The following is a 27,273-nucleotide window of genomic DNA, read 5'->3' on the forward strand; positions in this document are numbered from 1 at the left end:
GTCAGATTTAGCTCAACTACCTTATCTTGTGCTTTCCATTTGCCCCATTTATTTTTGTCTCCTTTGGATTAAATAAAAATTATTATTTTTTCTTTTCCAAGTTGGAAGTTCTGTATTCTATTTCTTTTATTTTTATTTCCCCTCTCTGTTCTTTTAGCAGCTACCCTGGAAATATTAACATGTACATCTAGCTTAAATTCTAACGTTAATCAACAGCTTTACCCACCTCTAGAACACCACAGCATGTGGGATCTGGTCACTACCCAACCCTATGCAACTGTTGACTAGGATTGTGTGAATATGTATGGGGCAGGGCATGGAAGATACATAAACACTGTTGTGTAATAGTCTGTATTTATTTACACTTTCTAAAAATTTTCTGGTTTTGTTCAATATTCCTTCTTCCATCTCAGCTCTTCCTTCTGAATCATGGCTTTTCTTACTGAAGAATATAATTTAGAATTCTGCTGCTTATAGAGGATCTGTTGGCAGTGAGCATTCTCAGTATTTGTATTAAACGTTATTATTTTGACCTCATTTTTAGGAAGATATTTTTGCTAGACATGCAATTCTAAGTTGGCAGATATTTTCTCTCAACTTTTTGAAAATATTTCACTGCTGTCCAGCTTTCATTTTACTGCTGAGAAGTCAGCTTAATTACATTCCATTATAAATAATCTGCTTTTTCCCACTAACCACCTTCAGGATCTTTTTTTCTTTGGCATTCTGTTGCTTCAACATCAGGTCTCCAGGTAGTATTTCCTTTCAGTCATCCTGGAACTCACTGGGATTCCTGAATCTTATGCCTACTGATGAACTAATACTTTGGGAAAAAAATGAAAAACTGAATCACAGCAATTTGGGGTACCATCTGAACATTTTGGAAGCAGAAACACTAAGTCTACGGTCACTTCCTGAGTCTTCTCAAAGCTAAAAAAATCGTTGTTGGGGCATAATGGACCAAGTCTAGTAAGTGTAATAACTTCCAGTAGATTAAACTAGGGTTTGTTAAGTATGCAGCCGCTGAAATGTAGATACTGCCTAAAGAATATCTTATAAATGCAGGCCAAGTTTTGCATCTTGAAGAAACAGAATTCCAGAAAATTCAAATCATCTTGGGAAAGGAAGATCAAACCAGACTCCTTGGCTCTTTAATAATTATATTTGCAGGGTCATACAGCTGAATTCATCTATCATCAAGAATATGTCCATTAACCTTAGTTTCTTTTTTGGAGCTAGACTACTGTAGGCAAAAACCTCAGGTTGGAACTCAGTTACTTTCCAGAGCTATTTCTCCTTTAGCAATTAATTTTCCTCAACTCTCCAAGTAGTCTCAGGAAAAAAAAAATCACCATCTCCCAAATTCTCTAGACTGGCAACACTCATTGTTACACTCAGCTTGTGTAGCAGGCTTTGCAGCAACCCTAGCATATGAAAGCTACTAGCAATTATTAAGAAAAGAATGTAGTAGGCCATTTCACTCTAGCCTCATCCAAAGTTCAATCTCTCTAAGTTTAACAATGATGGCTTTGCTGTAAACTATGAGAATAGGTACCTCTTTGATATCCGTTTCACTAGCATTTTGTTAAACTATTCAGTTTCTCCAAGTTGGACACTCATTATCCTTTTGGTTCTCAGAGTTCAGGGCCATGTACTTTCTCCTCAAGTAAAAAAAAAAAAAGGAGGGAGTTCTCTTGTTTCAGCCAGTAATCCAATCCCTCATTCACAAATGCACGCTGAATCGATTCTGCATTCCCGAATCTACTTTGGCAAATAACTCATCAGCAGAGTCCAGCTCCTAGTAGTTCTTCCATCGGTGAGGCTTTTTCTTACAGCTTAGTCCTATTTCATTGGAATAAACCTTGCCTCCATGAAACTGCACCCAAATCACAGTCTATGTTCCCTTCTCTCTCCCCCCATCCCACTTACCATTGAGCCCTCTCCTCTGCTTCTCCTATAATGATTTCAGACAAGTGTATACCATGAAGATTATAACTATTGAGTTGTTTTACAAAACGATGAAGGCTTGGATAGGTTTGCTTAAGAGCTCAAAGTGAGTTACTACATGAAAAAAGACAAGCACCCAGACGTTTCCGTTTTCAATTCTACAACAGGTGGCATTTGCTTTTATATAGTGAGGCTGCCACAAGGCCTGATAGACAAGTTAAGAGTGTTTATTTTGGCCTTAATCCAGCAAGAAAAAAAAGAGTTAAATTGGGAGACACAGTACTGATCACATTCCTTGGGATCATCACACAAATTACTTTACCATTCAGGATCTAAATTTTCCTCTATGTAAAAGGAACATGATAATCACTAAGGTTTCCTTCAGCCCCAGAATTCTGTACCCCATCATTGTTTTTAAAAAGGGAGAGGCAACAGAGATGGTCACAAAGTTGCGCACATCTTACCTACCCATTTTCAGCAGCACTGATGACGTAAGGTTGTTTCGAGAAATCCCTTGCTCTTGCCAAACATGTTACTGAAGCCGAATGACCAAACAGAAGTTCTTTAGCTGAAATCTGAAATGATGAGGGTAAGCTTTTAAACAGCTATAAACTTTTGAAGAATATAAACATCACATTATATAAGTATTCATAATTCTGATTAGAAAATCCTGTTATATTATGTTTTTGCTCTACATAGGTTTCAGGAAAACTGATCTATGCCATATCAAAATCCACAGAATAATAAACATCTAGATACAGGGCACCTGGGTGGCTCAGTTGGTTAAGCGTCTGCCTTCAGCTCAGGTCATGATCTTGGGGTCCTGGCATCAGGCTCCCTGCTCGGCGGGGAGTCTTTCTCCCTCTGCCTCTCCCCACAATTCATGCTTGCTCTCTCTCTCAAATAAATTTAAAAAAATCTAATAAACATCTAGATATAGGAGATATCTTGTACACAGTTCTTTGTTTTTGGTTTTGGTTTTGTATCTATCATGAAACCTAAATAATCACCAGACCTGTTTTACAACATCTAGGTTTTGAACACAAATAAGTCAGTGTTGATGTTTATTATGCACAAAATGTGCCTCAGTTGATAGTAGCATATTAATGAACAAATTTCAGAATTCAGAAATGAGTTTACAAAATACTACAAGGAAAATATTACCTTTTTTGTAACCATTATATCCTTATCGTAACCTCATTTCATTTCTTGCTCCAGAAATAATAAAAATTAATTTTTCTGCATTAAAAATAAAGTTTTAACTAAGTTGTTATTGAAAATGCTATTGTCTTTCTCCTGTACATGAATTTAAAAATACAGCACCAAGGGCTAATTCTTCCATTATCTCATGTATGAAAGATGCCTATTGCTCCTTATTTTATAAAACAAGATTACAAAAATCAAACTACAAAACAAAAGACATGCAGGATCCCCTCAAATGAAGAAGAGTTTGTCAATAGGGACTAAAACTTTAACTTGAATGACTAGAAAATTTGTAGGTAATAAAAAATCTATTTCCAATGAATTAATATTCATTATGCTTTTTCTGAACATGCAAACATATCCATAGGTGATCATACCAATGAGGACAAATTACTTCAAAACACAATCATTCTCTGCCTTCATCTTATTTCTATCACAATCAGAAATGCTTCCCTAAAGATCTGTTATTAGACCAAATTTCCAGTGCTACAAAGAAGTTTTGTGGTATGTTACAACCATTTACCTTATTCTACCTTTTTCCTGGGAAATCCAGATGGTTGTTCCATCTCAGAAAACAACACACTATCTTTTCCCATCATTACATTTTGGAATACATACCCCTATGAACTTAACACCTTTCCATATATTACAGGCCAAATTAAGCAAGGAATTAGAGCAAATCAAGGAGATTTCTTCTCCCGGAGAAAATCTGCTATGGACAAAATACCATAATGGTACTTCATTGCTTCGAATATGGAGTCCTCATTCTACTACTAAATCCCCACATGTAGTTAAATAAACTGTGACAATTCATTATAATCTCTTCCTTTTATCATATTCTGGAACTGTTGGAATAAAACAACAAAAAAATCCAAACACACCTACTCATTGACATGATGAAATCCAGGAGACCTTTACTTCTATTCGTTGGCTCTACCTCCATGACTTATTGCCCACCCCGGACCCCCACCCCGCCAGGAACTTCCAATAGCGCAAATGGGAACACAAAACTTGATGAGCATCCACCATACGCAGGCACTGGTGCAACTATTTCACAGATGAAGAAATCAAGGATCAAAGAATATGTCATTTGCTCCATATGAAAGTTGGTAAATATCAGAGTTAGAACTTGACCAAGCTCTCCATTCTTTTTCTGTACACAATATTGCTATTCTTGCTATTCTTCATTTTGTCATTATTGTGTTTCCTTTTGAGTATTAAATAGGAAGAAAAATAGAACATAGCAATACTAAGGGAATATATCTGGGAGGATGTTCAGCTCAGCTTTCTCTATGTTTAGAAGTGTTATAAATACCAGCAATCAATACCAGGAAGGACAAGTGAAGTAGTTCCTAGCATGAAACTTGGAGAAGCTCCTCACTGGCAGACATCACTAAGAGGTCTTTGGGAGTCAGATCCTGAGCCTGGAAGCAGCATGCATAACAGGAGCATGTGATGAGAAACTTATTCTCTACTCCCCTATAGCCTGCAATCCCACCACCCGTGGACAGGGAAAAACTGAGATGTGGTCCCAATCTCCTAAAAAATACTTGGATACTCCAAGATCTCCAGAACTTAAATCACCTCCTTTCCCTTCCTATTCTTATTCTCTAATCACCTCTATTCCTTCTACAAATCCATGATATCATGACATCACCAGTCCCACCCACACCCAAACCCTAAGTCAGTAAGGTATCCTTGACTATTCCTGCCCCCTCGACCCACACTCCAATCAGTTGCTCAGTTCCACGCATTCTTTCTTCTCAATATCTTTCCATTTTCATCTCCTTTTCATCCCTTCTGTCCCTGATTTGGTTCCTACTCAAAAACCTTCTTGACTAAATTAATGAAAAGGCTCCTACCATAGTCACTGCCCCTTATCACTTCTCTCCCTCCCTTCTGTATGCCCTTCACATTAATACCAAATGATAGTCCCAATCACAAATATACTAATATAGGATTATGTCATCTCCTTGCATAAATAATCTCAAAATCCCTAATATTATCACTGCTTTTAATTAGCATGTGGCATTAGCTCTTGCTAGTTAATTTTTTTTTTTTAAATCTAAATTCCTCAGCACTTCAGGTACTCCGAGTACCTTGTATCATCTCATCAGTGCACTGCATCAGCCTATGTCCTTCTTCTACTACACTGCAGCCCCTTGGACAGCCAGGACCAAGTCTTCTCATCTGTGTTTGAACCCAGGTACCTAGCGTACTATCTAACTTATAATATGTAGTCAATAAATGCATGTTGAACAAATGCTGAATACATACAGGAACATAAAAAGGAATGTAAAAAGATACAGATGTGAGGCTTCCAAATTTCTTATGCTTATTGCAACCTACATATTACAAGACAACTACTCCAGCCGGAAAACACTATACTTGGAACATTAAAAAGCGTAGCAAGTCCATTTAAGCCATTTAGAAGTGTGAGTTTAAACTCTAAGAGATAATAAATGTGAAGGCCACTTTTCAAAACTCAGCTGTTGCAATAATACCAGTTCCTTCTTTCAGGAATGTTCATAAACATTGAGCTGAGCTGGTCTCCTATGCAGTTGTTGGCAGTCCTGTAGTGTAATTCTTCTGTGACGGGAGGTGTTAATTAATTACACTATAAAATAGAATTACAATTAATTGTTAATTTAGGTTTTAAAGTGACAAACTTTAAAGGCTAAAAATAGTCTTTGATCTTTAAAAGGCTTCTTAATGAGAGCAGTATACTTTAAGTACATCATTAGTTTAAATGTTCAAATTGGGTCCAGAGGCTGCTAGCACTACGCAAATATCTATTCCAATATGTTAAATGTTTATGACTTGGGACAGGGACAATTAATTGCTAATCAATGGGCCAAATCCTAGGTGAGGTCAGGTTCCGAGATAGGAAGACGACAATAGTAAATTGGATTTAGAGCTTTGTGATGTGATCTTTAAAAATCACATGCAAGCAGAGACCACAAGAATAACAAGAAGGCCAAACTGACAGAAACACCCAGATAATTAAGATACTATTCATTTAGTTAATAGCGGTTTTCAAGGGTGCCCTTTGTTTAGATTAATGAGCCGTGATTTTTAGAATTATATTTACATGTCTGTAGTTCAGTTACTTAAACATATAATTCAGGCTGTAAAATGGTAAAACTTAGCATAGCTTAAAGGACGATAACACTTAGTTGGTAGCTAAGATTAGCAATACTCATAATCTAATTTTCAGATATGATCTTGATCCATCATTTTCTCCAAATTCAGAAGTAAAACCAGTTTACTGCTTCAGTGAGCACCTTTTTAACAATCATGCAAAACTCCCACCGTCATGGCAGGTAGAAGCAAGTTGTGCTTATTTTGTGAGTGTCATCTGTTTCGATATGAATCATTTTCACTAACCTTTAGTTCAGGTGAGAGATTCCAGAGACAGAGTTGACCTTCTTGACTTCCAGTCACAATGGTTTGCTGGTCATCAGTGATCATGATGGCAGTGATGCTGTGTGGAGGGGCCTTCTTTCCCCAGAGTGCTACTGCCTGCAAGGAGGACCTCATGCTGAGAGGATCCTGAACAAAGAAGAAAATGGACACAGTCATCATTCATACATTTGGGGGACTGATCATGTCACAAATGGATTTACCATGATCTAAACTCTGGGATGTATTCTCCCAGAGATGGGGAAAAGAGCGCTTCCCATTCAATTAGAGGAGAAGGCAGTCAGGAGACATTGAAATTACCATGCCCAGTGTTAATCCATCCAACAACGACTTTTAGCCCAGTTTGTGATTATTGATGCTGACAAAGACAAGAGTAGAAATAGTCTACCCACTCCACACATGGCTTTGACTATGGGTGATCCTGACTTGCTTCAAAGTCCAGCGAGGCCTCTCAAGAAGATTAGAGCTGACTACACACTATAATTTGAAATCAGCTTTGCATACTCTCTCTCCCCAAAAATGTCATCACCTCGCCTGAGTAACAAATATCTGAACTTTGTGGTTAAGAAGTAAATCTTTTCTATAAAAACAGTGTTTCCTAGTCTTCAAAGATACACGTTTGACTCTCCTGATATCTATCATATTCATGTTCCACCTATATTACTTCTAATAATAATTTTTATTTCACCCGTTTTTGTATTTGATATCTTCCTCAACAAGAATTTTCATGAAATTACTACTTTCGTTTGTTAGTTACAAGGGTTAAGATGAATATATACTTGTCAAAAAATGCTTGCCTGTGTCCCACCCAAAATGATCTGAAATATACCTAGCGATATGTGCATTACAGTCTGGGACACACTAAGTTAAATGTTTCCCCCATTCTTGTCTGAAATACAAATAATTTGGTGATGAATAATGCTTTAAGTGTCTAGAGTAGATTAGTTAAGTTTCCTCTTATGACTTAATGGTATATATTTAGTCTCATTAAAAATGTCAAAGATGGGGCGCCTGGGTGGCTCAGTCGTTAAGCGTCTGCCTTCGGTTCAGGTCATGATCCCAGGGTCCTGGGATCGAGTCCCACATCGGGTTCCCTCCTCGGCGGGAAGCCTGCTCTCCCTCTCCCACTCCCGCTGCTTGTGTTCCTGCTCTTGCTATCTCTGTCTCTGTCAAATAAATAAATAAAATCTTTAAAAAAATAAAAAAATTTAAAAAAAAATGTCAAAGATAAGAGAGGGAGGAAGATACCAAACTTACTTCCCACATTTAGCTTACTTTCCACGTTTGGCTTGAGAAAGTTAACAAAATGAAAACCTTCTGTCCTACAGGACTTCTGTTATTAAATTTTATGGTATATATTATTTATAATGTCTGATTACACATAAACACACACACACATGTAAACATGAGTATGCATTTACACCACGAGCACAAATTCGATGTAGGCAGTGCTTAACCCATAAGCTGGTTGCTTTCAAAATTTTATTTATCGTTCAGTTGTTTGGTATTCAGTATCAGTTCCTGATGGTTCGCTTCTTAGCTCAGTACACAAGTGGTCCCCAGGTACCACGAAACCAAGATTTCTATGGGAACTATTTGGAGCTTTGCAATTCAGACTATCAGGACCACACATATTAATCACATTACTAAGCTAACCAAAGAGTTCTGGTTTCAATAACACTGTAATCTGAACTTGGACTTCTACCTCAAACACAGAGAAACAATACTGTGTGTGCGCGTGCGTGCGTGCGTGTGTTTTAATTGTTGACTCATGGCCATGCTTGTAAATAAGTCTAGGGAATTCGAAGCAGTGCAAATCTAAGAAAAATCTGAAACAGGACCTGAGTCAGTTTAAGTGTTAATCTCCATTTAAGGACAAGACGCCTTCCTTACTCAATGAAATGGAATCTAGAAAAACTCCAACACTACTCAGAAAGATAAGGAAGCTTATTTCCCAATCTCCCAAGAAAAATATACCAAATCTAAACCACAAAACAGGTTTGGAATAAAAAATATTGTTATATATATATGATGCCAGAATCCCCACATGCAGAAATATACGTAAATAATTGTTCTCAGGTCAATGATACCAGTGGGAGGCCTCTCAAAAACACTACACACTTATGAGGATATCTCAAATTTTTAAATTAAAAAATCATGCCAAGTGTTAAGAATGTAAAACAACTAGAACTCATACGCTGCTCTTGGAAATACACAATGAAAAATAGTTTTGCAGTTTTTTTATAAAGCGAAACATGTGCTCAGTACATTACCCAGTCAACCCACCCCTAGGTCTCACCCAAGAGAAAAGAAAGCAAATATTTATACAGAGAGTTCTACATGTAGGGTTTTATTTATAATAGCTAAAAACTGGAAACAACTCAAATGTCCATCATATGAGGTGAACGGATAAACAAATTGTGGTATAGCCACACAATGGGATACTATTCAGCTATAAAAAGGAATGAATTCTTAATTTGCACAACATAGATGAAATTGAAAATAATTATGCTGAGTGAAAACAGTAGCTAAAAAGAATAAATACAGTATGACTCCATTTGTATAAAATTCTAGAAAATTCAAATTACTTTGGGGCAACAGGAAGCAGGTTAGTGGTTGCTTGTGAACAGGAGAAAGGAACAGGGATTACAGAGATTGCGAAGGAGAATAAAGAAACTTCTGAGGATGGTAGACATGTTTATTATTTTGACTGCCGTGATTGTCTCATGAATGAACACATATGTTAAAACATATACAATAATACACTTTCAATACATATATGTAGATATATAAGTATACTGCATGTCTATTACACTTTAATAAAGCTTTTTTCTTTTTTAAAAAAGCATTTTGGAAGATACTTTCACAATCAAGGCTGCATATGATTCTCATAGAAACAACTCCAGTGGCAAATAAGTTTGCAATAAGAAATTACAAACCATTCAAGAAAATAATAAACCATTAGTAAACAGAACAATCAGTATCTCCAGAACTAATAATAAGAGAACAATATAAAACATTGTGAAAGAAGAACAAATATGTTAAATTGCAATAAACTATTAAAGAGGGGCACCTGGGTGGCTCAGTCAGTTAAGCATCTGCCTTTGGCTCAGGTCATGATCCCAGGGTCCTGGAATTGAGCCCCATGTCAGGATCTCTGCTCAGCAGGGAGCCTGCTTCTCCCTCTCCCTCTGCCTGCCGCTCCCACTGCTTGTGCTCTCTCTCTCTCTCTCTCCCTCTCTGTCAAATAAATAAGTAAAATCTTTAAAAAAAACTATTAAAGAGACAAAAGAAAAAACTTGAAACCTTAGGGAAAAAGACAACCTATAGAAAAATAAACAGGCAGAATTTTAAAGAAACAAATACTACTTCTAGGATAAAATATAATCATTGGAATATAACAAATGTCAAGAGAATAAATCAAAATAGACTCAACTGAAGAGAGAATCAATGGACTTAGAGATAATTCTCAAGAAATTACACAGAATAAAAAAGGCAAGGAGTGATTAAAAAATAGATGTTGAGTGAAAAAAAATCAGAGAGTTAAGATCAATCAGGGATACTAAGAGCTATAGACAGAATGAGAACACCCAACATTTATCCAATATAAGCTCCAAAAAAGGTAGAACCCTTTCCCTTCCTGGCTAGTTCAGTCCTAAAACCATTAGGTAGAGAAAGCATGTTTGGAGTGTCAGAGCTCAGTAGTGTGAGGAGGGCATCTGTATAGGAGAACACGTGGGGTTGGAGCCCAGGGAGGATGAGTAAGATGCCCAAACGTGGGCAGCCCTGTGTGAGATGCACAGCCCAAGCAGAGTGAAAAGGGACAACGTGTGCAAGGCTGTCTCATACTGGGTGTTGGAGCCTGAACAAGTGCCCAAGAAGGATAAGGAAGGCATGCATGCTGGGGTAAGTTCAGCATGTCCTGGTGGTATGGGCAGTGGTACTACCAGAAAGTGTAACCAGATATAGGGAATACAGTGGCTGAGCAGAATATTCACATCTAGGGTCACAGCTCTACAAGGGATGATGAAGCCATATAAGGATCAGGAGGACATCCACACAAAGGGCAGGGCAATAGCATTTATAGTGGTTCCATTCAGAGTAATTGATTAAATAATTAATATGTGAATAGGATAACAGGAACCAGGTTTCTTACTATCAGAAAAGAGAGTTGGAAATATAGAAAGGAAGAAAACTAGAACAATCCCTGTTGTGTTGCAATGGAATCAGAGGTATTGGTATGAACACACACACACACACACACACACACACCCAGGTACACACTTCTCATCTCTGTTCCCTGCGGGCTTAGGAGCAGCAACACTCCCATAGCAACAAGCTCACTTAGCATCTTCTAAATACTATTCTTTACTAAAAGGAACCAGGGTTTCTTGGGAAATTGGTTGGTGCCAGGCCTGGAGCAGGGAAAATACAAGATGATATTGGCACATGTTATTGTTGAGAGCAAGGAAGTGCTCACAGTGAGGGGACATAGCAAAAGGACACAGAAGCCAGCTTGAATGAGTGCCCACTGGCCAAATTATGGACAATAGGACCATCAAAGTGAATAACACTAGGAATAGATTGAAACTCATTGAATAAAATGGGAAACCACGGGTTCATACTAATTACAAAGGAAATAAAAGAATAACTTCACGCAGGAAGAGCCTGGCAAGTATAGGAAGTAAAAATGATCAGTGATGGGGCAAATCAGATTCACGCACCATCCGATAGGATGCCGTGAGAAGAACACGTGTTCCTGCAAAAGATGTGTGACCTGAATCTAATCATGATGAACACAAACTGAAGGACCCTATGAAATAACTGAACTGTAATTTTCAAAAAGGCCAGGTAAGGTCAAGAAGTCAAAGACTAAGGAATGCTCCAACTAAAAGACTCAAAAGACATGACCACTAAATGCAAGATATGGTTCTCACCTAGATTCTCTTACTACAATGGACATTACTGGGATATCTGGCAATACTTGAGTGGAATCTAGGACTGAACAGTAGTTATGTATCAATGCTAATTTCCTAATTTTGAAGGGTTCATTGTGATTGTGTAGGAGAATATCTTTGTTCTAAGGAGTACAAACTAAATTCTTAGAAAATGGAGTAACAGATTGGCAACTTGCCACTAAGAAGTCTTCATGAAAATAGTCTGTGTACGATACTTACTGTTTACCCCTAAGTTTGAAGTACTTTTTAAAGTACATTATTAAAAAATTAATAGGTCTACCATTTTCCAGAATATTTCAAAGATATGAAAACTTAGATTTAAGAATCCAATGTGTTAAGAAGGATTAAAATAGAAATAAATGGACACCAAAGCACATCCTAGAGAAATTGTAGTACACCAAAGCCAAAGCATGCAAGAAAATAAGACAAACAACCTGAAAAAGAACAGCAAGTGTGCTTGCTCAAAGAAGATCTCTCCACAGCAAAATTATGGCCAGAAGTTACTGGAGTATTACCTGTTAAGTGCTGAAGATGAATGTCAACCTAAGTTTTTATACTTAGTCATCACTCAAAGTGAGGGCAATATAAAGACATTTTTCCAACAAATAAGGCCTGAGAGAGTACAGCATTCACAGCCCTTGCTGAAAGAATTACAAAAGGATGTACTTTAGGAAAATATATATTAAGTCAAAAAGAAAGGAATAAAGTGGAATACAGATGCAATGGTGAGCAAGGACACTGGTAAACACACAAGCAAATCAAAATGAGCACTACCTTAAAATAATAATATTAATAATGATGAAGATGATTAATTAGAGAGTTAAAGAGGTAAACTAAAATTAAAGAAGAGGAAATGGATCATTCTAATATTCTTGTACATGTGGGGAGTGAGCAGAAATACTTTAAATTTTCTTAAGGTAAGAATTCATGACAAGCTATTTTAAAAAAATGGTATATAACTTCCAACTAGTAGTGTGGTAAAAGGCAATAAAGAAACCAATAGAAGAAGGAAAAAAAATTAAAGCAAAGAAACACGGAAAACGGAAAATGCAAAAATAAATGGTAATTCACATTTAAACATACCAGAATTTAAAATAAGTAGATGGGTTAAACTTGCTAGCTAAAAAACAAGGGTTTTCAATGATAATAGAACCCAGTATAACCTACTTATAAAAAATTCCTAAAGTATTTACACAGTAAGACTGAAAATAAAGGCATAGACAAGGCTATACCAGGCAAATCGTAATGAAAGAAAACTGGTATGATAGTAGACAAATAGTCTTTAAGGTAAAAGTATTATTGGGGGAAAATGGTCACTATATAATGATTAAACAAATTATTCACTAGAATGGGATAATAGTCTCTACTCTCCAGGTACCCAACAGCAGAGCCTCAAAATACATAAAACACAATCTTGCCAAACTACAAAGAAAAATCAGATAGATTTACTATTAAAGAGGAAGATTTCATATATCACAATCAGTAATAAGCAGATCAAGCAGACAAAAAAAAAGTGAGGGTATAAAATACTTGAATTTGCATTTGTAATATCATGGACATATATAGATTCCTGCACCCAGCTATTAAATAAAAGCACATTTTATTAAATCATGCACATGACATTTACAAAACCATGAAACATGTCAACAAATCCCAAATGATTATATAGGCAACATTACCTGACCAAAATGAATACAGATCTGAACCTCCACTCCTCAACACATACACACACAGACAAATGTTTCAAATGCTCCCTTTCTAAATATTTGGGAACTAAATTATATATACTCTAAATGTACCTTGGGCTACCAAGAAAACATAATACAAATTAAATATTAAGACCCAAAGACAGTGAAAACTTTGTATAATAAAATTAATCTTTCCAGATGTGTATGTTTTAGATTAGAAGTGAAATTATAGCCTTAAATGCATATATTAATATGAAAAATTAATGAGCTAAACATCCAAATAAAAATTTTATATAAAAGATCAAGGTAAATACAAAGAATGCAAGACAGACAATACTATACATTAATATAATAATACTTTTTAAAAGAAAATAATCTACGAAAGCAAAACACAGTTCTATGAAAGGAGAAATAATATGAATTATGAATAAATCTATGGCACATTTGATAGAGAAGGAATTAAAAACACCAAAAATATATATATAAAGAGAAAATGGTTGTAATCAAAATTAATATTTTAAATGGAAATATAAACAACTGTATATCAAAAATTTGGAAAGATTAAATGAAATAATTTTTTACAGAAATATAGATCACTGGAACTGAATGGACATGAAATAGAAAACACAAATATACCCGTGACCTGAGAAATGGGGGGGATAAAACTACACATACATACACATACACACTTACCCATTTTAGCAAAAACTTTCTATTGGAGTGTAATCTTGGGGAATCAGGAGGCACAGTCATACATATGAAAATATAGAGAGTAGACCCTCTAAATTCTCCTAAGTAAAATGACAGCTCATATAACAGCTCACTTCTGTTCACATCAACAGATTAGAGAATGAGGGAGCAAGAAGCAAAGAAAGTGGGAGCATAATGATTTCCAGCTAAAAAAAAGCACAGAAAAAAAGGTAAATCATAGCAAAGAAAAAGAAGACCAAAACCCCCACAAAACCTGTTACTCAAGCTGCAAAATCATGGGCCCAAATCTCCATCACTCCTGAGGGCTCCATTCCAATCCAGGACGATTATTACCCATCATGGCACTGACCGGCTGAGTAAAAGATGATGAGATGGCCAATACACTCTGCTTAAGAAGGCAGAGAAGCAGGGTGCCTGGATGGCGCATGGGTTGAACACCAGGTCACGATCTCAAGGTCGTGAGGTCGAGCCCCATGTCAGGCTCTGTGCTCAGCATGGAGTCTGCTTGAAATTCTCTCTCCCTCTGCCCCTCCCCTCCTCACACACACACTCTCTCTCAAATATTTAAAAAAAAAAAAAGATAGAAAAGCAGGAAGTAGTAGTTTTAACAATTCTAAGACAAAGAGTTAAATAGTAAGTTTCACTTATCAGGGAAATTCACTTTGGGAGCATAGCTCATTCCCCTGAATAGGAGGTAAATGTGATACACGTGAGGATCACAAAGCTGGTGGCAAGAAGAACCGCATGGGTGTGTTTAACATTCTGTTCCTAAGAAACACTACTCCTAACTTTGTATTAGTCTTTGCAGCATAACTTCTAGTATTACAACAAAATCACCATCTGAAAATCATTTGCACTTTGGCCTCACTCTTAGCTTACTAACATGTGCTTCTCAGAACTAAGAAGTGGTAGAAAAGGGAGTACTCAGGGTCACACTGTTCCCAAGGAAACTGGGCATTTTGTGTCCATAAGCAATGTGCGCTTGGCTCTTGTCTAAAGGACTTTTCTGTCACCTTTTCAATCTTACCTGGGAAACTGGAATCAAGGAAATTTGTCTAGACTGCTAAGCAGAGCTGTAGCAGAAACAAATTTGAGGAACATTAGCCAGAGAATTAATACATTTGTAATGATTAACTATTATTATGCTGAAGATATAGTAATTCCTGAGGTGAGTTATTTATATCCCTGTTACTCTGGAAAATTAGCTTCTCTTACTTGAATCGTTGCAACGTTCTCTACCCAATAACCAGTCACTTTGTATTATTCTGGTTTCCTAAGTTCCCCTAAAATTATCGGCTCTGCAATGATGTCTCCCTAATGAAATGAAACACAAGGCAAGGACACAGGGCAGGCCTTGGTTAGTACAGTGTCTCGCCCATAGGTACTTGAAAAATGTTATTTTAAATTTAAATAATATTATCGCATTATATGATTTTAATGCTTCTTTCTTCTATATTCTTTGTGAATATGGGAATCATTCCTCAATCATTATTATATTCCCTACAGTGCCTGAATCACAGTGCTTTCAACATGAGAAAACAATAAATCTTAGTTGAATAAATTATTTTCTTTATCATTTTTCAGTCCTATATTCCAAAAGGAGAGAGCTGATTAAGATCAAAAACTTTAAATCAGGTTAGACTTAAATGTGAGTCACTTAATCACTCTGCTCCTGTTTTCTCATCTCTAACCTGGAAATAATGATGCCTAAATCAGGGTTACTGTCAGGGTGAAATGAGATCATGTTTATAATGTGGAAGACAGAGTGGTATTCAGCAAATTACTATTATTGTTATTTTAGCTCCACACATCTGGGTCATGGCAGCAGTTACCATGTATCAAACTTTTTCACCATTACCCTTCTTATTCAAATTGAATTCATTTCAAATTCACTAGATTTTAAAATCCTCCCAAGGCAGGGACCTCTGTCTGTTTTATCCATTGCTATATTCTCAGGGCCCAGAAAAGGATTTAGGACAGGCAGGAACTCAGTAACTATTTGTTGAATGAATAAATACATGAATGGGAATGTACACTGTAGTCTAAAAACTCAGGTCTAGCAAAGTGTCCGCCCAGGCACATGTTTACAAATGTTTAATACCTAACAAAATACAAGGCACTTGGAATTTAGAAAGTCAAATAAGTCCAGAATTTCATAGATTAAAACTCTTAAAAGTCATAGGATTCCCAACACATACTAATTGGAAAACAAAAAGCACCAAGGCCAAAGCCATAGGAAATCAGACCTCAACCCGAATTCATCCTGAATGATCTAGATTGCTAAATACAGTGAAAACAGACCTGGAATTCAGAGACGTAGGTCTAGGGCTGCCATAATTATCTTTATTTCCGGATTATAAAATTAATACGTAGTAAAATGACACTATCACCTGCATTGCCTACATTTCAGTATTCTTATCAGGAATAAATTCAGTGATATAAGTAAAAGCACATGCGTATAAATATACGAATTATGCTATCATTATATCTTGCACATATTACTCATATTTTATAAACTCCCATAAATCTAGAATTTATGGCAAGAAGTGGTCTTAGGAATCATTAATCTAATCCCTTTCACTTATAAGTCAGCAATGAGAAATGTGGTCTAGATAACTCTTAAGATCACTCCTAATTCTGAGATTCTGAGAGACTAAGCAAATTGTACAGTGAGAGTAAGTAACTGATTAAAAGATTGTACATCTTGGGAGTCACTTTTTTTCCAAACTCTCTTTTTCTTTTTTTTTTTGAAAAAAATTTAGAAAGTAACTCCAGAAACCTAGTGCCTTGTTATCTACAGAAGAGAGAGCAAATCCACAACGAGACCCTGTACAATTCCCCAGAAACTGGTAATCAAAAATAAACCTCAAAGGAAAAAAACAGTCTATTGTAGAGTCTCTAAGGGACACTCTGTGATATGGAGGAGAATATTGCCCTATCGCAAATAATTACGTGTATAGATGAGTTTTAAAAGCTTTGGAAAGGGATTACAAATCTCTATCATAGCCCTCAATTTATAGCTATTGTATTCCAAATTTGAGTGCCTGAATGATAGCTCGGAATGTCTAAATTAAGACTATGTATAGATGTTTACAGGCCTTTAATGACTTCTAAATCTGGTCTATTTAAAGGCAATTTAAAATAAACACTCTCACTGGAGAAAAAAAAGTGACTTCAAAAACAAACAAAACAAAACAAAAAACACTTCCATGGCCAGGGATAAAGTTACAGACTCTATTATAAAGGGCAAATAAATGTCCTTCATTTAGATCTTAGTCACAGTACCAAGTACAACATTTTATATTTTGATATTGTATTTTGCAATTTATATAAGCAATATGATCAATAGTTCATCATATAGTCAGTATAGTATGAAAAGAATCATATAAATGCACACACACACACACACACACACAAAACTCTACTTTTTAGTGACTCTCAAATAATTTCTACACAAATTTTTTTTTTTTAAAAGATTTTTATTTATTTATTTGACAGAGAGAGACACAGCGAGAGAGGGAACACAAGCAGGGGGAGTGGGAGAGGGAGAAGCAGGCTCCCTGCAGAGCAGGGAGCCCGATGCGGGACTCGATCCCAGGACCCTGGGATCATGACCTGAGCTGAAGGCAGTCGCTTAACCAACTGAGCCACCCAGGCGCCCTCTACACAAATTTTTAACAGCAGTCTACCCAGATATCACAATGGATTTTCAGGATGAGAAGATGAATGGCCTTCAAGAAGCTCACAACCCATAGTTTTAAATTCTTTGGAAAAAAAACATGGAAATGACTCACTCACTAAGTATATAGTTATATGTATATATATATATATGTATATATATATACACCCAATGTCCCAAAGTGGCTTCAATACTATGTAACAAGCACTCTGGACACATCCAAGGGCTTATGAGAACACAGAGCCTGTGTTGTGACCTATAGAAAGTAGTTGATGTTTCAACTTTCCCTTCCTTTTGATTTTTGTCCCCTTCCTCAATTACATATAGTCTCTCAAAACCCCTGTCATATATATATATATTTATTATTTTGTCATTTCTTAATAATATAATGAAAAACATAATTTTGAGGAAAAAGTTTATTTTAGATCTAGTAATTATCAAAGTGTGTGTTATAAAGCTGGTTTTGATACAGTTTAAATACATACAAATTCAGTTTATACTTAACTGAAAAAAGAACATAATATTAAATTTAAATATGTTATTTACATATATAATATTTAATACATTAAACTTTAGGTATATGTCAAACAAGACCAAAACTACTTTTGTGAAATATTTAGATTTCCTACCTTGTATGGTTAATAAAGTCAAACTGTTTGTTTTTTATAATTTCAACATTTTGTTTCTAAATAAGAGAGATTTCAGACTGTTACTTACAAATGGTTTTTAGTCATTCAAAACAAATGATGTTTGTGACTATATTTACTTCCCAGAAAAAGAACCATACTCAGTGAAATCATTGCAATTTTCTCCTTCTTATATTTATGTTAGTTTTCATTATCTATTAATATTAATATAATATTGATTTCTTTTAAAAATTTTATTTAGATAGAGTGAAAGAGCACAAGCAGGGCAGAAGAGCAGAAGGAGAGGGAGAAGCAGGCTACCGGCTGAGCAGGGAGCTGCATGCAGGACTCCATCCCAGGACCCTGGGATCCTGACCTGAGCCAAAGACAGATGCTTAACTGACTGAGCCACCCAGGCATCCTTTTAAAGTACTAGTGACAGCTGGGTGTTCCACCAGAAGAATCTTTATCAGATGAATGCACCCAACAGACCCAAGAACACTTTGTAAAGTGAATATGCAGAATAATTGTTTTCATTCTCATTGACACAGGACTTCAACAGTAGAGTTCTCTGTGCTTCTTTTCTGTAACCATGACAGAAATTGATTAATCAGAGCTTCCCAGCTGTATGCCATGACACATACTGGGTTGTGAATAGTTGATAGGAGGGATAAGAGAAATTGAAACCCTCAACCCGGTATGTGTACAAAGATAATCATTTTCTGTGTTTATGCTTTGACATGAAAAAGGGTGAGAAATACTGAATTAAGTAAAATTTGTCAAATAACATAAATAATTTAAAGCTGTAGAAGGTCCAAGGCATTACAGAGTTTGGAAAGCCATACTCACAATTAAGAAATAAGCCTATTTGATGGATGCAGCCAAGCTGATACCCACTAACTCTGGCACAAATTCACATGATGAGCACCTCCCAAGTTGTTTCATTTTCAAGGGAAAATGTCTTCAAGTAACTATTTCTAGGTAAAAATAGCAAAGGGTGCTATTTTTTCACATTCTCACTCCAACAATGTGAGCTTCCTGATCAGCTCCCAAACCCACTGGGGCTCTTAAATCACCTGGGGGTAAAACATCTGCAATACTGTAAATTACAGATGACAAAGGATAGGTATGTCTTTTCATTGTTTGATCCCTAGTCCCTAGCACACTGCTGGCCACATACATGACATTCAACAAATATTCCTTAAATGACTGTATTTCACCTTAAAACTGGAGCAAGATTTCACTGAAACTAGAAGAAAATTTAAGGATGTAGAGTTTAACTCTTATTTTGCTAATGAGAAAGCAGAGGAAAGGTGATGTGACTTTCTTAGAACCAGAGTCTTCTTACTCTGGTAGAACTTATATTTTGGGGGAAGTTATCACCCTGGCATCCTTCTTTGTGTGCCACCCAAATGGATGGAAATAATAAAATTTCTCAGTATAGGTTCATCGTTAGGTTTATTTAGCAGACCACCATCTCCATTAACTTAGTTTAAAATAGTTTATTGTGAAGAAAAGAGGCAAGAAAATAAAACAGAGTCAGATAAATCTTGGTCTTTTTCTTCCCTTAATGGCTATCAAATATTCTTTGAGCCTCAGTTTTCTCATCTACAAAATGGGGAAAATAATTACCTTGGAGAACTGGTGTGAAGATAGATGAGTCTATACAGAATAGGTGTTTCTGTACAGAAAACACCTATCATAATTATTTTTTCATAACTGGCACTCAGTAAATGTTTACTGAATGAATGAATGAGGCTATGAATCATGATAATTTTACATAATGGGCAGAGAATGTGACTATTACTTTCTAGCAATAGCTTTCTTAGTGTGAGATTTCCTTCCCTACTTTTGCAATACTGTCACTCAATGTCTTTTCTCGATGCTGTGGTTATATACTAGAACATTTGGCCATGAAAATGTACAGTTGTTATTATTCTAAACTCTATGATTATCTTAAAATTACTGACTCCAGATCAGATTAAGGTTGCCAGATTCAGCAAATAAAAATACAAGATGTCCAATTAAATTTGAATTTCAGATAAAGAACAAATAAATTTTTTTTAGGGTAAGTATGTCTCAGGCAATATTTTGGTCATGTTTACACCAAAAAATACTTTCACTGCATAGAACATACTTATAAAAGTTGTTTATTGTTTATCTGAAATTCAAATTTAATCAGATATCCTGTAGGCATCCTAGGGCCACTGGCAATCCTACGCCATGCCCACAAGGGAGCCTTGAAGATCACAGTCCCTGTTCTACTTCCTTCCACAGATGAGAATATGAAGGCCCAGGAGAGTTGCTTACGAAGCCCAATTCAAAGACAGCAGCTGAGAGAACCAGAACCAGGTCTCCCACCAACCCATCCAGAATTCTCTCCCTGCACACCATGACAAAGACAACCCAGACTTCCTTTCCAGAAAGTCTTAGTAATCTGCTAAGCAAAGGTCTTTATTATTTTGGTAGTTTTTTGAAAAATTTAAACAAACAAATAAAAAATAAAAAGTCAAGCAAAACAACAACAATAAAACCTCTTGTGCATTCAAGCTCCAACATGGCCTCCACTCCTTTTAAAAGTTGGGCTAACACACTCCTGGTCCTTTCTCCATAAATAACGATACCTAGCAAGTATAAGAAAAGACAACCTACCATTACAGCCCCCATCCTTCTCACCTTCATCTTCTTCCCTAACAATTTGTTTTTATTTCTCTGACTTGTCTGGGGCTAGCAAGATAATGAGTATGATGCAAATGTGGTTTTGTGGCTGGTATCTACTGGACGCTGGAATTGTTTACCTTGTCATAAATAACTTCAGAGACATGCCCATATACTGAGTCTCTCGAACCCCTTGACTGAGGACAGCCAACCAAAAAAATACAAACGGTAAAGTCCTCAGTTACCATGCACGAATTCTGAAAATAATCTCCTGATCAAAGTAAACATACGTGAGGAAAATAAATAATAAAGCAGTTAACAATCTAAGCTTTAGGATAAAACAGATCTGGGTTTGAATCTCAGATCTGCCGTTTATACAGTTTTATGACCTCTCAGAATCCCATCTCCAAAGTGGAGGGGGATCCCAACAACTTTCTTCAAAACTCAATATATGGGTGCTGAGGGACCCAAATAATTTATTTCATGATTCTTTTCTTCAATTTGAGCCCAGAGGGAGTTTTATTTCTAATTTTAGTGTTTAGGTTAAAGTGCTTGGAGCATAAAATCCATCAAATTGTACACTTGAAGTGAGTACAGTTTATTGTATGCAAATTTTTACCCTAATAAAGTTGAAAAAACAAACAGAGAGATTGGATATCAGAGTAAAGTAGTTTGGCCAACATCACACAGCTAGCTAGTAAGTGACAATAAATGGGGGAGGGCAAATAGGGCTTTCAGAAGGAACAAGGAGTAGAAGTAGACTGGAGAGAAAATATCTGGGTGTCACGGTGGGCCACAGTGCAAGCTACTTTAACCCCCAGGAATATGAAGCAAGCAGCCTCAGGATTCCACAGGAACCAAAGGGTTCCTGCACAGCTGGTCTCAGCAGAAGCCTTGTCTGCCAAAACCTGTCTGTTTGCAGATGCTCCCGAAGCAAAAAGGTCTTATTTTATCAACAGATTGTAATCAGATCACTCCTTAGAAAAGGTTAAAAAAAATGTTTCTACTAAGTCAAAGACTGCCCTAGGCATATTTAAATAACACGTAAAATTCTATTTGGTCTACCCAGTGGAGCTTGACTATTTCAGAATTAACCCCTAACCAACATAAAAGCCACGTTCCTCCAAAAATGTTATTACTGAGTGACTAACTGCTACCTAGGAAACTCTAGAAAGTAATGTGTCCTAGGTAGGGAATGCCTTAGCAGGTAAAGTCAATGGTAAAATAACACAGGGATCAAGGAATGAATTAACAAATAATGCAAAATCTCTGAACTCCAAGCACCCATGAGCTAGAATGTGTGTAAAACCAACCAACCAAGGAATCACATTCCTATCACTATACCTAGAATGTGTGTAAAACCAACCAACCAAGGAATCACATTCCTATCACTATACCAATGAAGTTTCCATCATAGCTTACAGCTCTTGTGGGCCAAAGGTTTTCACAAAATGTTGTTCCAACTTCACCTTCTTGTTCATTAAGCCGTAGTGAAACAGAGCTAACACAGCCAAATTAATGCCAAGAGTGTTCCATTTACAGTCACTGTCAAAGAGATGAGCATCAGGCTAGTAAAAGAAACACGAGAAGGACAACTCATTTCTTTCCTTCAATTTTATTTATATTCAATCGGTAACAACTTCCTGGAATTCCAATGCTCTTGTCTAAAAACCCTGGTTTTAGGCTATAAGACAAGAAAGACAAAGTCACATCTCTCAAGATACTCAGTGGTATCTAAGAACACAGGCATGTTTGGCATCACCAACGGTGTAATGATATGTAAGGTAAATGCAAGTGTGTTTGTGGAGGAAATACAAGTGGAGCTCGAAATCAAACACTGGAAGGATTTCCCCAGGGAGATAACACCTAAGTTCAAACCCTGAATCTTATATACTTGCTGGTTTTGTGCCCCAGGCAAGTTCCTAGTTACTTTAAACTTTCCTCACCTATGAAATGGGAATAATATCTACCTTACCTGGTTGTAATGAGACTAAGGAGACAGGATGTACCCAGTGTCGAGGCCCTGGAATTAGTCAGCCTAGATTTGAATGCCAACTCTACTACTGTATGTCTTCAGGCAGTTTACTTTACAACTGTGTATTGGATTCCTCACCAGTAAAATGTAAATAAGTAATAATATCAATCTAATAGGATTGATATGAGGGATGCCTGGGTGGCTCAATCGGTTAAGCATCTGCCTTCGGCTCAGGTCACGATCCTGGGGTCTTGGGATCGAGCCCCGAATCAGGCTCCCTGCTCCTCGGGGGGCCTGCTTCTCCCTCTCCCCCTGCCTGCCACTCCCCCTGCTTGTGCTCGCTCACTCTTTGTCAAATAAATAAATAAAATCTTTAAAAATAAATAAATAAATAATGGGGTTGATATGAGAGTTAAATGGGATAATCCATGGAAATCATTACATTCCATTGTAAGCATTCAATATATGTTAGCTGCTATTATTAAAAGGCTTTTTTCAATCTGTGTATTGAAATCTTGCTAAGTAATCTGTATATAAATCCTGCTAAGTAAATAGTAAAACGATAAGCAGAATCCTTCTCATTTATAATCCTTTATTTTATTTTTCACAATTTACAGTAAATTCCATCTAGTAAGTGAAAAAAGCAGTAAAGATGAAGGTAAAACTCCAAAGGTACCAAACTGTCAAAGCAGAAGAAAGTCTACCATCTTTCCATCCATTATGGGTTGAATTGAGCCCACCCCAAAATTTACTTGTTGAAGTCCTAACCCCCGTTACCTCAGAATGTGACCTCATTTGGAAACAGGGTCATTGCAGATACAATTAATTAAGTGAAGAATGAGGTCATACTGGATTAGGGTGGGGCCAGAATCCAGTAAGACTGGCATCTATACAACACTAGGACCTTTGGTGACGGACGCACACAGGGAGAGAGATGTGGAGATGAGGGCAGAAATTGGTTGATACTTCTACAAGCTCAGGAATGGCACAGATTGCCAGCAAACCACCAGCAGCTAGTGGGGAGGTCTTAAACAGATTCTTCCTCACAGCCCTCAGAAGGAAACAACCCTTCTGACATCTTATTTCAGACACCCAGCCTCTCAAACTGTGAGATAATAAATTTCCGTCACTTAAACCACTCAATTTGCGGTACTGTGTTATGACCTCCCTAGCAACTAATATACCATCTGACTGATAGATTTTGTTTTTTTTAAAGATGTTGTTTATTTATTTGAGAGAGAGAGAGAGGAGAGCACAAGTGGGGGTAGGAGCAGAGGGAGAGGGAGAAGCAGATTCTCCGCTGAGCAGGGAGCTGATGTGGGCTCAATCCCAGAACCCCAAGATCATGACCTGAACCGAAGAAAGCCTAAACGACTGAGCCATCCAGGTGCCCCAGATTTTGTTTCTTTCAAGTCAGAACATAGATCTTAACAATAAATATAACAATTCATAGCAACACATGTAACTATTCTCGAGATACATACTTAAATTTTAGTCTAAATCACATAATCGGTCATATACCAAATTTTCTTTTCTACTTCTTTTGTATAAATCACCTTTTGATCCATCTTACAGGTTCCCTGAGGAAATCGTATATTCATTTTATTCATTCCACAGGTATTTATTGAAAGCCCAAATAAATTAAAAAAGAAAACAAAAACACAGATTCCTGACCTCTAAGAATTCACAACCTATGAGTCAAGTCATAAGCATGTAAATAACTGATGTGAAGTTTGCTGGGACATGTATTCCCTAGGTACAAGATCAAACCACACCTTAATCCCATAGCAGTCGAAGGCAAAGGGTTCTCTCTTAGAAAAATTATGTGTTTTCCCATGGGCCAGTTGCCTCCTTCTTTGGTCCTGGTATTTATTTTGCTTCTCCCAACTTCAGCACAAGCTGACATTGGAAGTCGGTCCACTGCCATCATGATGAACCTCTCCCTCCAGAAAAACAGATGGAAGGCACTCCCACAGGTAGGAATATGGAGCTATGTAGTTGAGTCCTGTTTGGAGAAGCCTCCCTAAGGCCCATGATTCTGGTATTTTCTGACTTTGCCCACAAAACAGGAATGCCTCAGCCAGGGAAGACTGCAAACCCATCATTTTGGGTTCCAGGATCCCAGCAGAAGCTTGGCCAAAACAGAATGACATCAAGAAGGCTTAGGATGGATGGATGAATGGATAGATAGATAGATAGATAGGTAGATAGATTTTTAAAAAAGGCTTACGAATGCAGAATTCCATGGTGGTTTGGAGAGTGGTAGGGGAGGCACACGAGTTGAGGGTCATAATCCAAAGGGACTTTAGCCTTATTGAAAAATTCAGTTTTTAAAAACAGATATTTCCTGGGACTCCCAGCCCATTCTAGCATTAATTCAAGACACAGGTGGTGAGCCATTTGCAACCAGGCTTCTCATTTTTGTAGATTTTCTGTCACACTCACTCAGCATTGATGTTGTTAGGAAAAGGAGGCCTGGTGAATCTAAATCCCTAGGCTAGGATTACATCACTGGATCTGTCTGACTACAAGACCCATCTCACTTCTCACAGGGCTTGAGAGTGAGCTTACACACAAAGGCACCACTACCTAACTGATGGTTTACAGCTTATGGCTTCTGTTTACAGACAAACCAGTCCTCCTATTTTTTAAAGACAAAACAAAACAAAAACAACTTAGGTTCAACCACAGGAGTGGTTAAGGGGCCAAATCACTCTTTAATCTGAAGGTAAATACATGAGTAGATTTTCTCTGCTCAATCTGCAAAACCTATTCATTACATGTGTGGGAGTGCACGCACTGGCAAGCATGTTTTCTAAGCATGAGGACTTAATACAAAAACAAACAAAATAAAAACCCATTGTCACCCAGGTATCCTGGAAACGGACTCTTAGGACACAGTGAGATTGCCATACAGCAATGATTTCAATGTCGTCTGTGTCACCAGAGGTAGCTGAGGGAGACAGGCAAGGGCTAGACTGGACCTCCATGCAGCTCATGGCACTTTCCAACATATCCTGGCCTCTGCTTACTCTAAAAAAAATCCTTGGCAAGGGGGATTCCTCTCGTGGCCTCTGCTCTGCTGGGTTTTTACTGACCAAAGAAGTCACTGTCCAGTGGCATCAAGAAATTCTGTCCCTAGGCCATAAATAAATGCCCAACTCCTATAGTTCATGGGTGTATGAGAGCCCAAGAGGCCTGGAATCGATCCAACCCATTTTAACTAGCAAGAAACTACCTAGTAATATCTTGTTTGTATTTCTTGGAGGAGGGACACCAGAAACACTTATTTCATTCTACACAATAATTCACCACTATCAGAGGGAGCACAGCAAGGGCAACACCATCTCCCAGCTGCTGATTACATCAAAGGCTTGCAGCACAAATTCAATTTTATGATGTTAATCTCAGCCTGCCACTCAGAAATTTTCTCTGAGGGATATGATTTTTCTCTGGATTTCATTTTAAGAATGATTTTTTTTTCGTGCGCAATCAATAAAGATATGTTTTCATCAAAAGACTCTATCTTGGTAGAATTCAATTGGCTATTTCAATCCCTTTTGGTGACACGATATTAATTAAAATAGTTTATGTTGCACTTCAGCTAGAAAAAGAAGCAGTGAAAATAGCAGCTACTCAGAACACATGTTCTATACACATCAACATAGAGGGCAGAAAATAATTTTCTCTTTCTCCAGGCGACACACATTAGCTATTCAAGAGATTTGCACTAACTTGGTTTATCTCTGTTATCTCACTGAAAAAAAAAAAAATTAAAGCTCTTCCTGCTTGCATTTTTTGTTCAAAAGGAAATCAAAATGCACATGAAAATGTTGCTTCACATGCTCACTTTTCATTACCTCAAGAAGTAGAAAAATAAGTGTCTGTGTGCCCATGTGGCATGATGCGTTACTAGGAATCACAGTCACTGTTTCCCCTAACTAAAAACAAATACATAAATAAAAATATAAATAAATACAATGCTATGAACATTTATTTTTATTTTCAATTTCTAAATAATGATCACAACTGAGTACACTGTATTTCTCAAAGAAACATACAAAATTAGCATCAAGGTTTTCACATTTAAAAAAGAGGAGAAAATTATGAAGTGGGTTATAGAAAATAAATGAATTGTTTTGACAGTAGTTTTGCAAGTGGCAGTTAGTTCACTTAACAAATATTTATGAAGCACCTATTGGTCGCCACTTGAGACTGGGGGGAAGGCTTTTAATTCTGGCCCGCCATATGGACAGACCATGGAACCTCCATCACCACAGAGTGAGTAGGGCTGAGGCCTGGTTCCCACCAAGCATATGGAGTGCACAGGGGAGGCTAAAAGTTAACCCTGTCTTGGGAAGGAATCCAGGAAGGCTTTTCAAAGGGAAGTTCAATTACTGAAATA

The 27,273-nt window shown here is 37.0% G+C and overlaps 1 protein-coding gene across 4 annotated transcripts in view; it reads right to left on the minus strand.

Annotated features, from left to right (window-relative positions):
* Positions 1-27,273, minus strand: part of WDR72 (WD repeat domain 72) — a 175,691-nt gene that overhangs the window by 142,961 nt on the left and 5,457 nt on the right. For 3 of the 4 annotated variants that reach the window (XM_031031982.2, XM_031031981.2, XM_031031988.2), the window contains exons 2-3: positions 6,538-6,702; positions 2,416-2,522 (exon numbers count right to left, since the gene is read on the minus strand). In XM_031031982.2, the coding sequence (XP_030887842.1) occupies positions 2,416-2,522; positions 6,538-6,690 (260 nt within the window). In that variant the 5' untranslated portion in view covers positions 6,691-6,702. Of the gene's footprint in view, positions 1-2,415; positions 2,523-5,654; positions 5,768-6,537; positions 6,703-27,273 lie in introns of those variants that run through there. The other variant, XM_031031989.2, reaches the window with a different exon arrangement.

The sequence above is a fragment of the Leptonychotes weddellii genome, chromosome 9 (genome assembly GCF_054177405.1).
Source record: "Leptonychotes weddellii isolate Sample4059 chromosome 9, ASM5417740v2, whole genome shotgun sequence".
In the NCBI taxonomy this organism is placed as follows: Eukaryota; Metazoa; Chordata; class Mammalia; order Carnivora; family Phocidae; genus Leptonychotes; species Leptonychotes weddellii.